The sequence below is a fragment of the Pseudophryne corroboree genome, chromosome 5 (assembly GCF_028390025.1).
Source record: "Pseudophryne corroboree isolate aPseCor3 chromosome 5, aPseCor3.hap2, whole genome shotgun sequence".
Lineage (NCBI taxonomy): Eukaryota > Metazoa > Chordata > Amphibia > Anura > Myobatrachidae > Pseudophryne > Pseudophryne corroboree.
This window is the reverse complement of record NC_086448.1, coordinates 377,369,175-377,383,821: the sequence shown is the minus strand read 5'-3', so window position 1 is coordinate 377,383,821 and position 14,647 is coordinate 377,369,175. Positions and strand designations below refer to the sequence as shown.

Here is a 14,647-nt window from a genome sequence, read left to right as displayed (position 1 = left end):
GGCGGGAACCCACTAACCGGGACACCGGCTTAGTACTTACCACTCTTCATTCTTCTGGCTCTGCTAGGGGTGGCGACGTGCTGCGGGAATGTACGCTCGTCGTGGTGGGGCTTGCAAATAGTTCCCTCAGGAGCTAGCGTCCTGTCAGCGGGAAATGGGACCATTAACCCTTAGTGGGGTTGGGTAGTTTCCCCGCCCCCCCCCAAAACCCACAAAGCAGGCAGGCTGGTGCCATCCAGTCCTGCCTGAAAATAACAAACTTTGAAAATAAATGCAGAAAACGCTTTAGGAGCTTCCAGAGATGTGATCGGCTCCTTCGGGCACAGTTTCTAAACAGAGTCTGGTAGGAGGGGCATAGAGGGAGGAGCCAGCACAACTTCTATAGTGTCCATGGCTCCAAGTGGACCCGTCTATACCTCATGGTACTAAATGGATTCCCAGTATCCCCTAGGACAGTGATGGCTAACCTTGACACTACAGTTGTTGTTGAACTACATATCCCAGCATGCCCTGCTACAGTTTTGTTATTTGGCCATGCTAAAACTGATGCAGGGCATGCTGGGATGTGTAGTTCAACAACAGCTGGAGTGTCAAGGTTAGCCATCACTGTCCTAGGACGTAAGAGAAACATTAAGAACGGTTTCCTTGTCAATTGACAGACTGCATACCAAACCAATAAAATGGCTGCCTAACCATTTCTGGAACCCAAAGATCTAGACTCTATGGCATGCATTCTTTAGATATATTGGCCTATACTCCGTATCGCTGACTAAGCGGAAAACATTTAGATTAAACACACCCATTATATAGAACTGTTGTTATTTAGGATGTAAGGACAAAACTCAATATGCACTAGTTCAAATGTTCATTAGAAAATAAAAGTAAAAGCAAGAGTATCCTACTCTATTATAATACGAGAGACAGAGGAGCGTTTGTTCATAGAGATAGATACTAGGACCCAGAACCAGGAAAGAATCTTAAAATGGATTTAATTTCCGACACAGCACATAGTTTTGGAGCAGTTTACGAGTGTATGTAAAATTGCTTTAGCAGGACATGCATTAATTTTTTTTTTCAATAACTCGTAATATTTTGATCCCATTTGACTGGACTCCATGTACCATATTTGTTTTATATATATTGTACCATTCTTATTTGCTTTTTTTTTTTTTTACTGATGGCTGATAAAGGGTTGAATAGAAGTTAGTTGTAATTAAACCCATATTATGTGCATATTTTGCCCATGAGACGAGCAGTATGCATCTATGAGCCCACACCATTCCATAGCACTTGGTTTCACTGCAGCCATGATAATCAGTGTGCACTTGTACTAGCCCGAGTCCTGGTGCTAGAGAGGTGACTGAAGACAGCCAGACTTCTGGGTACACACTACTCTGCAAAGCCCACAATTCTGTTACCCGCTAGACTTCGCCTACATGCGAGTTGTGCACACATCTGATCACCCGTAAAACGCATATACACGCAACATCTTCCTGCAGAACAGACCCACTTTCACCCTCTGAATCATCCACTTTGTGTGCAGCTAATGGATAATAGGTGATAGCACATAAAGGCTAATGACAAACTAATTCTTATCAAAAGCTAACTGCAAATGTACTTATCATAACTGGCACATACTGTAACTCACTCATACCTGCTTTTGTTGACATCCCAACCATATTTTTCTTCTTTTTCCAGAAACTAATGTCATTTTTAAATGCAAGAAAATCAAACAGCAGCTGCAAAATAAAAAATATATTGCCAATAAACATGCATAATACAAATCAAATAATAATGGACATCTCAAAATTCATATCAACTAGTTAAGTTTAGCATTTTATTTAGTAGGCTGTTTATAGTCACCAAAATAGTTATTAAAAATAGGAAACATTAAAATAGGATTTTAATACCTACCGGTAAATCCTTTTCTCGTAGTCCATAAGGGATATTGGGGGAAACTAGTACGATGGGGTATAGACGGGATCCACAGGAGCCAATGCACTTTAAATTTCTTCCACTGGGTGTGCTGTCTCCCCCCCTCTATGCCCCCTACTACAGGCAGTTATAGGTAAAACAGTGCCCGAAGGAGAAATTACATATTGAGAGAAGGAACATAAGAAGTGTGGTGATATTTATACACCAGCACACCATAACACAACTGGGCCAGCAACAGCTGGCAACATAAACAGCAACAGCAGAACAGGTGACACATAACAGAGAACCTGCAGAAAGTCACCACACAGAGGCGGGCGCCCAATATCCCTTATGGACTATGGGGGAAACTAATCCGATGGGGACGTCCCAAAGCTTCCAGAACGGGCGGAGACTGCTGCAGCACCGCCTGCCCAATCTTGGTATCCTCTTTGGCCAGGGTATCAAATTTGTAGTACTTCACAAAAGTGTTCTTCCCCGACCAGGTAGCAGCTCGGCATAGTTGCAAGGCCGAGACTCCACGGGCAGCCGCCCAAGGAGAGACCACTGATCTTGTAGAGTGGGCCTTCAGAAACTGTGGAACAGGTAAGGCTGCCAACACATAGGCTTGCTGAATAGTGAGCCGAAGCCAACGAGCAATGGACTGCTTTGAAGCAGGGCAACCCTTTTTCTGTGCATCATACAGCACGAACAAGGAATCCGTCTTTCTGATCCGAGCCGTCCTCCTGACATAGATCTTCAAGGCTCGCACAGCATTCAATGCCTCCGGAGGGGCAACAGTGCAAGAACTGGATGGAAGCACAAAAGGTTGATTCAAGTGAAACGTGGAGACCACCTTCAGCAGGAACTGCTGTGTAGTCCTGAGCTCCGCTTTGCTTTCGTAAAAGACCAAGTATGGACTTTTACATGACAAGGTCCCCAATTCTGAGACATGCCTAGCAGAAGCCAGGGCCAGTAACATCACCATCTTCCATGTACTTATCTTCTACCGTCATCAAGAGGACCAAGCAAGGAGGACTGCAGAAATCTTAGCACCATATCCAAATCCCAAGGTGCCATAGGCGGCACAAACGGAGGTTGTGAAGCACTACTTGCAAGAAGGTCTGAACTTTTGGCAACATAGTCAATTTCCTTTGGAAGAAGATTGAAAGAGCTGAAATCTGGACCTTAATGGATCCCAGACGTAAGCCTTTATCCACTCCAGCCTGCAGGAAACGGAGGAATCTTCCCAAGTAGAATTCTGCAGATGGATATGTGCGTTCTTCGCACCAGGAGACATATCTCCGCCAGATATGATGATAGTGTTTTGACGTCACAAGATTTCTGGATTGCACCATAGTGGAAATGACCTTTTTGAAAAGACCTTTGCGAGCTAGGATGTTCCGCTCAACTTCCAAGCCGTCAAACGAAGCCGCCGTAAGTCCGGGTAGACGAACGGTCCTTGCTGAAGAAGATCCTTTCTTAGTAGCAGAGGCCAAGGGTCTTCTACAGGGGTTCACTACGGCTGGCCGGCGGTCGGGCTCCCAGCGACCAGCATCCCGGCGCCGGGAGCCCGACCGCCGGCTTACCGACAGCGTGGCGAGCGCAAATGAGCCCCTTGCGGGCTCGCTGCGCTCGCCACGCTACGGGCACGGTGGCGCGACACTATTTTATTCTCCCTCTATGGGGGTCGTGGACCCCCACGAGGGAAAATAAGTGTCGGTATGCCGGCTGTCGGGCTCCCGGCGCCGGTATACTGAGCGCCGGGAGCCCGACCGCCGGCATACAGAAGACCACCCCTTCTACAGACATGTCCAGAAGAGCCACGTACCATGCTCTCCGGGACAATCAGGATTGTTTGCACTCCTTGGTGCTTGATCCTCTTGAGCCCTTTGGGATCAACGGAATCGGAGGAAACAGGTATAACAGCTGGAAAGGCCAAGGCAATGTCAGCGCATCCACTGTGCTCGCCTGAGGGTCCCTGGTTCATGAGCAGTAGCAGCAAAGTTGTTTTTTTTGTCGAGTCGAGACACCATCATGTCAATCTGTGGGCATCTCCACCTGTTGATGCTCTGTTGAAACACCTGAGGGTGTAGTTTACACTCCACTGGGTGGAGATCGTGACGACTCAGGAAATCCGCTTCCCAGTTGTCCACTCCCGGAATGAAGATTGCGGAGAGTGCTCTTGCATTTCTTTCTGCCCAGAGGAGTATTGTTGACACTTCTCGCATGCAGGCCCTGCTTTTTGTCCCTCCTTGTCGATTGATGTATGCCAAAGCCGTGGCGTTGCCCGACTGAACCTGGATTGCCAGATCCCGGAGTAGAGGGGAGGCCTGAATCAAAGCATTGTAGATAGCCCAAAGTTCCGGTATGTTGATCGAAAGTAGGGCATCTTGGGAAGACCACCTGCTCTGGAATTGCGCCCCGTGGGTGACAGCTCCCCATCCTCTCAGGCTCGCATCCGTCGTGAGGAGGACCCAATCCTGAAACCCGAAGTGTCGACCTTCCAGTAGATTGGAAGACTGTAGCCACCACAGGAGAGAAATCCTGGCCTGGGGTGACAGCTGAATCATCCGGTGCATCTGGAGATGGGAACCGGACCACTTGTTCAGGATGTCCAACTGGAAGGGTCTGACATGGAGCCTTCCATACTGTATAGCCTCGTACGAAGCGACTATCTTTCCCAACAAATTTATGCAAAGATGAATGGATACTCGAGCAGGTCGGAGAACAATGCAAACCATTTCCTGGAGTGTTCTTGCTTTGTCCTCTGGGAGGAACACTTTCTGTGCTACAGTATCCAGTAGCATACCCAGAAACAGTAGCCGCTGAGACGGTTCCAGGTGGGACTTCTGTAGATTGAGGATCCAGCCGTGGTGAGACAGAAGTTGGATGGTGTGATCCATGTGGAGCAGTAGAAGCTCCCTGGAACTCGCTTTTATCAGGAGATCATCCAGGTAAGGGACTACGTTGACCCCCTGGACTCTTAGCTGAAACATCATTTCTGCTATCACCTTCATGAACACTCTCGTAGCTGTAGACAGGCGAAGGGTAACGCCTGGAACTGGTAGTGATCGTTCAACAGGGCGAACCTCAGAGAGGCATGATGAGGAGGCCAAATTGGGATATGGAGGTCGGCGTACTTGACAGCCAGGGACACTAGGAATTCCTGTTCCAGTCCTGCGAACACTGCTCTTAAAGATTCCATCTTGAATTTGAAAACCTTCATGTAAGGATTCAAGGACTTCAGATTCAAAATGGGTCTCACAGACCAGTCTGGCTTCAGAATTACGTGCAGGCTGGAGTAACCTTGTCCTTGCTGTTGCAGGGGTACTGGAACAATGACCTGGGCTGGACCAACTTTGTGATGGCCAGTAGCAGCGTAACGTGCATATTTTCCAAAGCTGGTAAGCTTGATTTGAAAAATCGCTGGGGAGGAGCAAAATCGAACTTCAGCTTGTAACCCTGAGAGATGAGGTCCCGTACCCAGGCATCCTGGCAGGAACTTCACAGATGTGGCTGAAGCGACGTAACCGAGCTCCCATCACGACATCCTCTCGGGGTGGGTGGGCACCCTCATGCTGAATTTTTTGCGGAAGCTGAACTGGTGCTCTGTTCCTGAGAGTCGGCAACGGCTGGTTTCTTAGGTTTACCTCTGGTGCCTCTAGCTGCGTTGGAGGCACCACTGGCCCTAGATCAAAATCTGGTGGACTGAAAGGACTGAGTAGACGGTCCCGGGTAGGTACGTCTAGCAGGCGGAGCCCCTGAGGGAAGAAACGTGGATTTCCCAGAAGTAACCTTGGAGATCCATGCGTCCAATTCGCCTCCGAAGAACCATTCTCCTGTAAAGGGAAGAGATTACACATTGCGTTTGGAGTGGAATCTGCGTGCATATCCATATGCATAGCCATAGCAGTGGTTCTAGCATTAATATTGCTAATCTTTTTTAGGGAGTCACAGAGCACCCGTGTCGTGTCCTGAATGTGTTTAAGGAAAGTTACCGTAGTAACCAGGGTCATATCACCTGAGAGACACTCCTGAATTTGAGTAGCCCAGAAATGAATTGCACGTGTCATCCAGCCACATGTAATTACCAGTCTTTGAGATATACCTGCTGCAGTGTAGATAGATTTCAGTGTGGTCTTAATTTTCCTATCCCCCAGGTCCTTTACCGTTAAGTAGCCCGGAGCAGGGAGTACTGCCTTTGAAAAGGTGCAAGAGACTGAGACGTCTACAGCTGGAGATTCTTTCCAGATCTTCCTGCCTTCAGAGGCAACAAAGGGAAAGGTATTCAAAAACCGTTTTGACAACCGATATCTTTTATCTGGATTTTTCCAGGCTAAATTAAATAAATCATCCAATTCTTTGGAATCAGGAAATGTGACAGTCAGTTTGTCTTATGGGAGGAAAAACAACTGCTGATTAGTAACGTCCTCCAGGGGGAGCTTTAGCACATCCCTTATAGCCAACATGAGGGGTCAATACCCTGTGTAGGGGTGGAATCCCCACATATGGGATCCACATCAAACCCATCATCCTGTATATCACCATCAATTTCTGAGAGGAGTGCAGGTAACGCACATTTATGTGCACCTGTAGTAGACAGGGGACGGAGAACATCAGACCTGGCAGCTAGATCTGCTATTGCTTATTGCAGTTATTGTGTTTTGCTGGTATTTGCAGTGAGTTGAGGTGACATATCAGACATCATACAGTAGTTTTGATAGCCCCCAGCCTGGAGGGCTCGAGACTCTCCCCCACATTGTCCTCAGCATTTTGTGAGTACTTACTACACTGCTCACATGATATGGAACCAGATGAGAGAGGGGAGAATCTGGTATTACATACACTTCATAACTTGTGTTTTAGCATTATGAAGTAACACACACACAATACACATACAACACAGACTGATTTACAATGCAAGCCTGCCCTATTGCATGTGAGAGGAGAAATAGAGGACACCAGCACACCCAACGCAGCAGTGCCCCAGTGAGTCGGTCAGCGTTTTTACATATCAGTGAAAACTGCTTATACAATGGATTCCCTCAGAGGAATAATATCTGTGCACAAATAGCGGCTCTCCCCCTAATCCACACCATGCACCAGTGATCCAGCGTGTGACGGTCTGGAGGAGCTGTGTGAGACTGCTGCTGCTCATGCAGAGGAAGGCGCCAAAATGTAGCTGAGCCCGCTCTGATGTAGCGCCGACCCCCATAACGGTGTTGGAGCTACTGAGATATATTTATACTGGCCATGTCTCCTAATCTCGCTGTAGCCTTACATAAATGTTTAGTACAGCCATTGCTAGCCAGTCTCACGCAGGGGCTATAGCGGGTCCCCCCCAGGAGGGACCCGTATGCCTCACCACCATTTCTGACGCACCATGAACCGGGGGACTCCCCAAGCAGGGTCCCCGGTTTTTACTCACCACCGACGAGCACCCTCAGGCAGTGTTAGGGGTGTGCTGCGTGCTGCGGTTGCGACAGCCAAGGCGCAGAGCCCCGCTGAACAAACCACCCATCTGCACCCCGCGAGGGCGGTGACCGTAACCCCCCTAACTCCCACAGTGCAGGTATGCTGTTGCCCAAACTGCATACTGAAAAAACGAGATTTATGGTAAGAACTTACCATTGTTAAATCTTTTTCTGCGAGGAACACTGGACTCCACAAGGATTAACATCGGGGTGTAGAGTAGGATCTTGATCCGAGGCACCAACAGGCTCAAAACTTTTGACTGTTCCCAAGATGCTCAGCGCCGCCTCCATTCACAGGAAGCTCAGTTTCGTTAACCAGCCCATGCAGTCTCTGAAACGGAACAGACAAGGCAGAGATGTGAACCTTGAGGGAGGCCAGACACAGGCCTAAGTCCAGACCGTGTTGTAGAAAGGCCAATAGTTTGACCGTACTAAACTTGAAAACGTCCTGATTGTGAGACGCACACCAAGTAAAGTAAGCATTCTAGACCCTATGGTAGATCCGAGCAGAAGCCGGCTTACGGGCCTTCAACATAGTTTGAACGACCGCCTCAGAAAAACCCTTGGCCCTCAGGACGGAAGCCTCAAGGACCATGTCGTCAAAGCCAGATGGGCCAAATCCTGGTAAACAGAAAGGCCCTGAATGAGGAGGTCTGGTCATTTTGGAAGTAGAAGGGGACGATCCCATGAGAGACCCAGAAGATCGGAGAACCAGTGCCGTCTGGGCCACGCTGGAGCAACCAGAAGCAGGTTTCCTCCTCCTTGCTTGAACGTCCGTATTACTCTGGGCAGGAGTGACACCAGAGGGAACAAGTACGGTAGCTGAAAATTCCATGGAATTGCCAGAGCATCCACGAACGCAGCTTGAGGATCCCTTGTCCTTGCTCCGAAGACCAAAACCTTGTGATTGTGTTGAAACGCCATCAGATTCACATCTGGAAGGCCCCACGTGTCCACGAGAAGCTGAAACACCTCCGGATGGAGGCTCCACTCTCCTGCGTGTACGTCCCGACGACTGAGATAGTCCGCTTCCCAGTTCAGGACGCCCGGAATGAACACTGCGGATATGGCCGGTAGGTGGCGATTGCCCACTGAAGAATCCGTGACACTTCCCTCATTGCCATGCGGCTTCGAGTGCCGCTCTGATGATTTATGTACGCCACCGTGGAGGCGTTGTCCGACTGTACTTGAACAGGTCTGTTCTGTATTAGATGCTGGGCCATTGTCAACGCGTTGAACACTGCCCACAGTTCCAGAATATTGATCAGGAGCAGAGACTCCTCCTTGGTCCACCGACCGTGAAGAGAGTATTGTTCCAACACCGCACCCCAACCTCTCAGACTGGCATCCGTTGTCAGAAGGACCCAGTCTGGTATCCAGAAGGGACAGCCCCTGCTCAATTGTTGGTCCTGCAGCCACCAGTTCAGTGACAGGCGGACCTCCGAAGACAATGAGATCATGTGAGATCTGATCCGGTGAGGCAGACCGTCCCACTTGGCCTGAATTAACTTCTGCAGAGGGCGAGAGTGGAATTGAGCATACTCCACCATGTCGAAAGCAGACACCATGAGACCCAGCACTTGCATTGCCGAATGTATCGACACTTGCAGACGAGATAGGAAGCATCGAATCCTGTCCTGAAGCTTCAGGAGTTTCTCCTGAGACAGGGACAACCGTTGGTTGTGAGTGTCCAACAACGCTCCCAGATCTAACATGCTCCGAGCAGGAACCAGGGAGGATTTATTCCAGTTGATCAGCCACCCGTGGGCTTTCATGCACTGGACCATCAGATCGAAATGACACAGGAGCAGTTCTGGGGAATTTGCCAGGATCAACAAATCGTCCAAGTACGGTAGGATCTTGACCCCTTGACGGCGGAGTATAGCCGTCATGACCGCCATTACTTTGGTGAAAACTCGCGGAGCCGTTGTCAAACCAAAGGGTAATGCCTGAAATTGGTAATGAAGGTTGCACACCGCAAACTGCAGGTACTGCTGATGAGATACCGCAATAGGAATATGTAGGTAGGCATCCTGTATGTCCAGGGAGACCATATAGTCCCCAAGCTCCATGACCAGAACAATAGAGCGCAGCGTTTCCATACAAAACTTTGAGATCCGCACATGCTTGTTCAAGGACTTCAAATTGAGAATGGGCGGCGAGGACCAGTTTGGTTTCGGGACTAGAAACAGCGGTGAATAGAACCCCTTGTCCCTCTGAGCCAGAGGCACCTGTACTACCACTCCTGTGGACAGGAGGGAATGTACCACTGAGTGCAACATGTTTGCCGGATCCAGAGCCACATCTGTCAAGCAAAAACGATGAGGGGGACGAATCTTGAAGGGTATGGCGTAACCTCGAGCGACGACTTCCCTCACCTGAAGTGGCCTTCAACCATTCCTGGGTAAAACCTAGAAGTCGGTCCCCCACCCTGGGATCCCCCAGAGGGAGGCCCGCCCCGTCATGCGGCAGGCTTCTCAGATTTGGAAGCTGGCTGACCAGCGGCCCAGGCACGCTTCGATCTGGGCTAGGCAGGTCTGGAAGCACGAGTTTACTTTGGGTATGCCTGACCTTTTGCTTTTCCTGGAGGAGGGAAAGTACTTTTAGCCTTCTGTGCGGAAGGAGCCGTACTGGGTAGGCAAGCTGTTTTAGCAGTAGCCAGGTCAGCCAAAATCTTATTAAGGTCTTTGGAATCCATATCCACCGACCAGGATCTCAACCAAAGGATACGTCTGGCCAAGACGGACGCAGTAGCAGCCTTGGCCGCAAGCACCCTGGCATCGGAGGCCGCCTCCTTAAGGAACAGAGAATCCGTGGCAATATACGAGAGACATTGTCGAGCATGCTCAGACGCATCGGAAGGCAGTTCCGCCTCAAGTTCCTTAGCCCACACCTCAACAGCTTCAGCAGCCCAAGTCGCTGCAATAGTTGGCCTATGCACTGCCCCCGTTAGGGTATAAATTGCTTCTAAACAACCCTCCATACGCCTATCCGTCGGTTCCTTCAGAGAGGTTATGGTAGTTACTGGCAGAGCAGAGGAAACAACCATAAGCGCCACATGAGAATCTACAGGTGGAGGGGTTTCCCAATTTTTACATACCTCCGCAGAGAGAGGATAGCGAGCCAACAGTCTCTTATTCGGTGTAAATTTTGTCCCAGGATTTTTCCAGGATTCTTGACGTATGTCAACCAGGTGTTCAGAATGGGGTAAAACTTGTTTAACCACCTTCTTGCGTTTAAACCTATCCGGTTTCTTGGAGACAGTCTCAGGCTCAGGATCATCAGACACCTGAAGAATGAGCCTGATTGCCTCAATCAAATCCGGGACATCCACCAATGACTTCCCTTCCCCATCAGAGACATCAGTGTCGTCAGTATATGCCCCGTCCTCGTCAGAGGACGTGTCTGGAATAGCAGTGGATTGGGAGGAGGTAATGGTCCGTTTAGAAGATGACTTAGTCTTAGGCGGGCGAGTGTGACACTTAGATTTAGTCATAGATCGGTTCAAATGCTGTAACTGAGTGGAAAGCTGATCCGCCCATGGCGGGTTCACAGCAGGGACCGTAAACTGTTGCAGTGGCACAGGTGGTCCCACAGGGGGCGTCAATTTAGTCACAAGCATGTTTAACAATATGGAAAATATATCCCAAGGTGGGTCTTCTGATGCCCCAGGTGCTACTGACCCACTGGGGGGTAAGGAACCCCCTGAATCTGAACTCTCAGCTGCCATATTATCCACTATTACGTCCGCGGCCTCACAACCACGCAGTGTGGGAGAAGCCCCAGCGTCGTTGCCACGTGTAGCAGACATAGCAATGTGCACAATAGTGGGCAACCTGGTTCAAAGTGTAGCAGAACTATACCCATCAAGAACTTCTCTGAAAAATGTGCCTATGATAGCAGTCCGAGAGATCTAGATTATATGGTGACTATAAATCACAAGTAAAAATACACCATCAGTATATCTTGTGATATGATCCTACATTAAACATAAAGAAAAACCTGAAACACTTGGCCCCCTCAGGTATAGCAATACAGGAATAGCCCACTGAGTGAAATACCCTTCAATAAAGGCAACCACGAAGCAGCTACATGCACACACACATATAAAGTCACACGTTCACCATGCAGAAATTATGTACCATAAAACTGCACTGGACTAGCAATACAAAGTAATACTCAGTATGGCTATATGTGATAACAATAGATATAACAATGCACAGTAAACACTGGATGTATATCACAGGGTGTTTGTACCACACAACCCTGAATGTATGCACTCTTTCTTAACTAACACTGTCCCAGTGACAGGTAGGATCTGCCCTAGCAGTCCTAGGACCAGCAAGGCTCTGTCTGTGATGGTTGCTGACCAGGAGTGAGGGGGAGAGAAGCAGCTCCAGGGCGGGAACATTTGTAGAAATGGCGCCCTGGGGCTGGGGGGAGGGGCCACAGGTCCGACTTGCTCCCCCTGCTGCCATCCCCACCTGGTGCTTGCAGGCAGTGTAAAACGGAGGTTTAATAATAAAATTCCCCCTGACCTGTGCCCATTATATGACCCTGGTGGCAAGTGGAGCGGCTGCCCAGTATTCAGTGTCCACGCCAGCACGCGCGCGGCCCGCCTCCTACGGCCGCGCTGTATCACGGTAAAGAGCAGGCACAGAAACCCCTTACCTCCCCCTTGTCTGCGGCCCCGCGATTCGGGAGAACGGCGGCGTGTGTGTGTGACTCACGTTTGCAAGAAGCCGGCGCCTCCGCTGCAGTGACCTGGCAACCAGGGCGCGGGAGTATACAGCGCCGCTGGAGGTGAGGGAGCCACACACAGAGAAGTCAGAAAGACTGTCTGCAGCAGCCCTTGAAGTCTTGTTAGAAAAAAATCTTCTTTTTCTGTCATTAAAGCTATCAATAGACTGCCTGAGGCAGCCCTCCTGTTAAGTGCCTGCTTACTGCATGGCACCAACTTACAAACTGAGCTCACTGTGCATGGAGGCGGGGTTATAGAGGAGGTGGCGCTGTGCATCTTGGGAACAGTCAAAAGCTTTGAGCCTGTTGGTGCCTCGGATCAAGATCCTACTCTACACCCCGATGTTAATCCTTGTGGAGCCGAGTGTACCCCGCAGCAGAAATATATATATATATATATATATACAAAATAGAGAATTCAGCACTCACCATAGCAAGCTCACTTGTCCTCACAACATCAATAAATAAATGATGGGGGTTTAGTTGGTGGATTGGCCAATGCACGGAAGCCTGCATACCGATTTTCAAGGTACCCCACCTTCATGCAGGTCCTACACTATCACAAAGCCTAAAGAATTAAAACCTGGCAACTGTATCACATATAATATGTAATATATAATATAACTGCAAATATGCCCATATACATATATATACACACACAGGTATATATATATATATATATATATATATATATATATATACACACACACACACATATATATATATTTATATATACATATACACACACACACATACATACATATATAACAATGCACAGCCAGAGACTGAATGTATATATCAGAACACTTGTACTAAATATTCTGGTAGAGAGACACTTGTTCTTAACTAACAGTGTCTTAATATGACATGTAGAATACTTAAGTGACTGTAAAATCAAAGCTGATGAGGTTGGCAGATTTACAAAGGAGACTTTGCCCAGCAGTCCCTGAGACCAGACTTGAGAAGATGGCGCCTAAATCTAAGCCAGAGAGTGAGAAGCAGCTCCAGGGCGGGAACACCAGCAGTAGATGGCACCCGGAGCTGTGGGAGGGGCTACAGTTCAACCCCTTATCCCCTATGCTAGTCCTCATCACCAGGTACTATGGAGCCTTATTAAAATGTATTTTACATAATCTGACCTGTGCTCCCTGCCCTGGTGGATATAGTGGGGTCTCTGTACAGATACAGTATCCACTTCAGCGGCGCAGTCCGTCTCCTGGGACAGGGACCGGAACGCGATTAAGTGGCGGGTCCTTCCTGGGGGACCCTCTTACCTCCTCCCTAAGAAGCAGCCACGCGATACTGGAGAGTGTCAGCAGTTGTGTGCCTGGTAAACGGAGCGCCTCCGCCGCAAGTACCTGGGAACTCGGCCAGCGGGAGTATGCAGCGCTGCTGGGGAGGTGATGGTACCGCAGCACAGTATGTCACATTGACATATAAAGTGCTGCAGCCCCTGAAGTCTTCTAAAAGCTCTTTTCAGGGCTGCCTAGCGCAGTGCCTCTTAAGTGACCTGCTCTGCAGGCACCAACTTACAAACTGAGCTCCAGTGTCCGGAGGTGGGGTTATAGAGGAGGCCATGCAATGCATCCTGGGAACAGTCAAAGCTTTAGCCTGTTGGTGCCTCTGGCTCAAGATCCAACTGTACACCCCGGTGTATTCCCTGTGGAACAGTCTACCCAGCTGCAGAAACGACTGCTGTGATGCAGTGTCCTCTAGAGGGATCTTTAACACATCCCTTATAGTCAAAATGAGGGGGATCAATACCATGAGTAGAATCAGGATTCCCACTAACGGGATCCAGGTCATCCCCATCATCTTGAATATCATCATCTGAATCGGATAGCAGAGCAGGTAAACCACGCTTCTGTGGACCTGCATGAGAGGGGAGACTGTGCATCTGCCCTTGCAGCTAAATCTGCAACAGCTTGTTGCAGTAGCTGAGTCTTCTGCACATTAGCAGTGAGCTGGGAAGACATATCTGACATCATAGTCTTAAGAGACCCTAACCAGTGGGGCTCTGGACACCCCCCCCCCCCCCCCCCTTCACTGATTTGTGAAGATTGACTGCATTGTTCACAGGAAACAATCACTAGATAATGGAGAGAATCTGGTGTGACAATGCAAGCCTGCCCCACTGTATGCGAGAGGAGACACAGATGAGAGAGGACACCAGCACACCCTGAGCTGCACAGCCCCGATCATGCTGTCAGCTTTCTAAACGCAGTAAACACTAGCAATTTAAGTCCTACAGATGATCAGGATAGTGTACACAAGTGGCTCTCCCCCTTTGCTACACCCTGTACCAGTTTTCCAGCGCGTCTTGTGAGGCAGGAAGCGCTGTGTGTGCTGTAGATGGCTGCTGTAAGCAGAGGAAGGCGCCAAAACACCTCAGGTCCCGCACTGAGTTAGCTCCGCCCCCTCTAATGGCACCAGAGCAATAATTTATCACCAGTTATTTATTTAGCGCACACATATTCCGCAGCGCTTTACAGAGAATATTTGACCATTCACACCAGTCC

At 49.1% G+C, this 14,647-nt stretch overlaps 1 protein-coding gene across 3 annotated transcripts in view; it reads right to left on the bottom strand.

Moving 5' to 3' along the window:
* The window catches only part of CLPTM1L (CLPTM1 like), a 269,603-nt gene that overhangs the window by 114,194 nt on the left and 140,762 nt on the right, over positions 1-14,647 (bottom strand). For all 3 annotated transcript variants that reach the window (XM_063922687.1, XM_063922689.1, XM_063922688.1), the window contains exon 9: positions 1,655-1,739. In XM_063922687.1, coding sequence (XP_063778757.1) covers positions 1,655-1,739 — 85 coding nt within the window. The remainder of the gene's footprint in view (positions 1-1,654; positions 1,740-14,647) is intronic.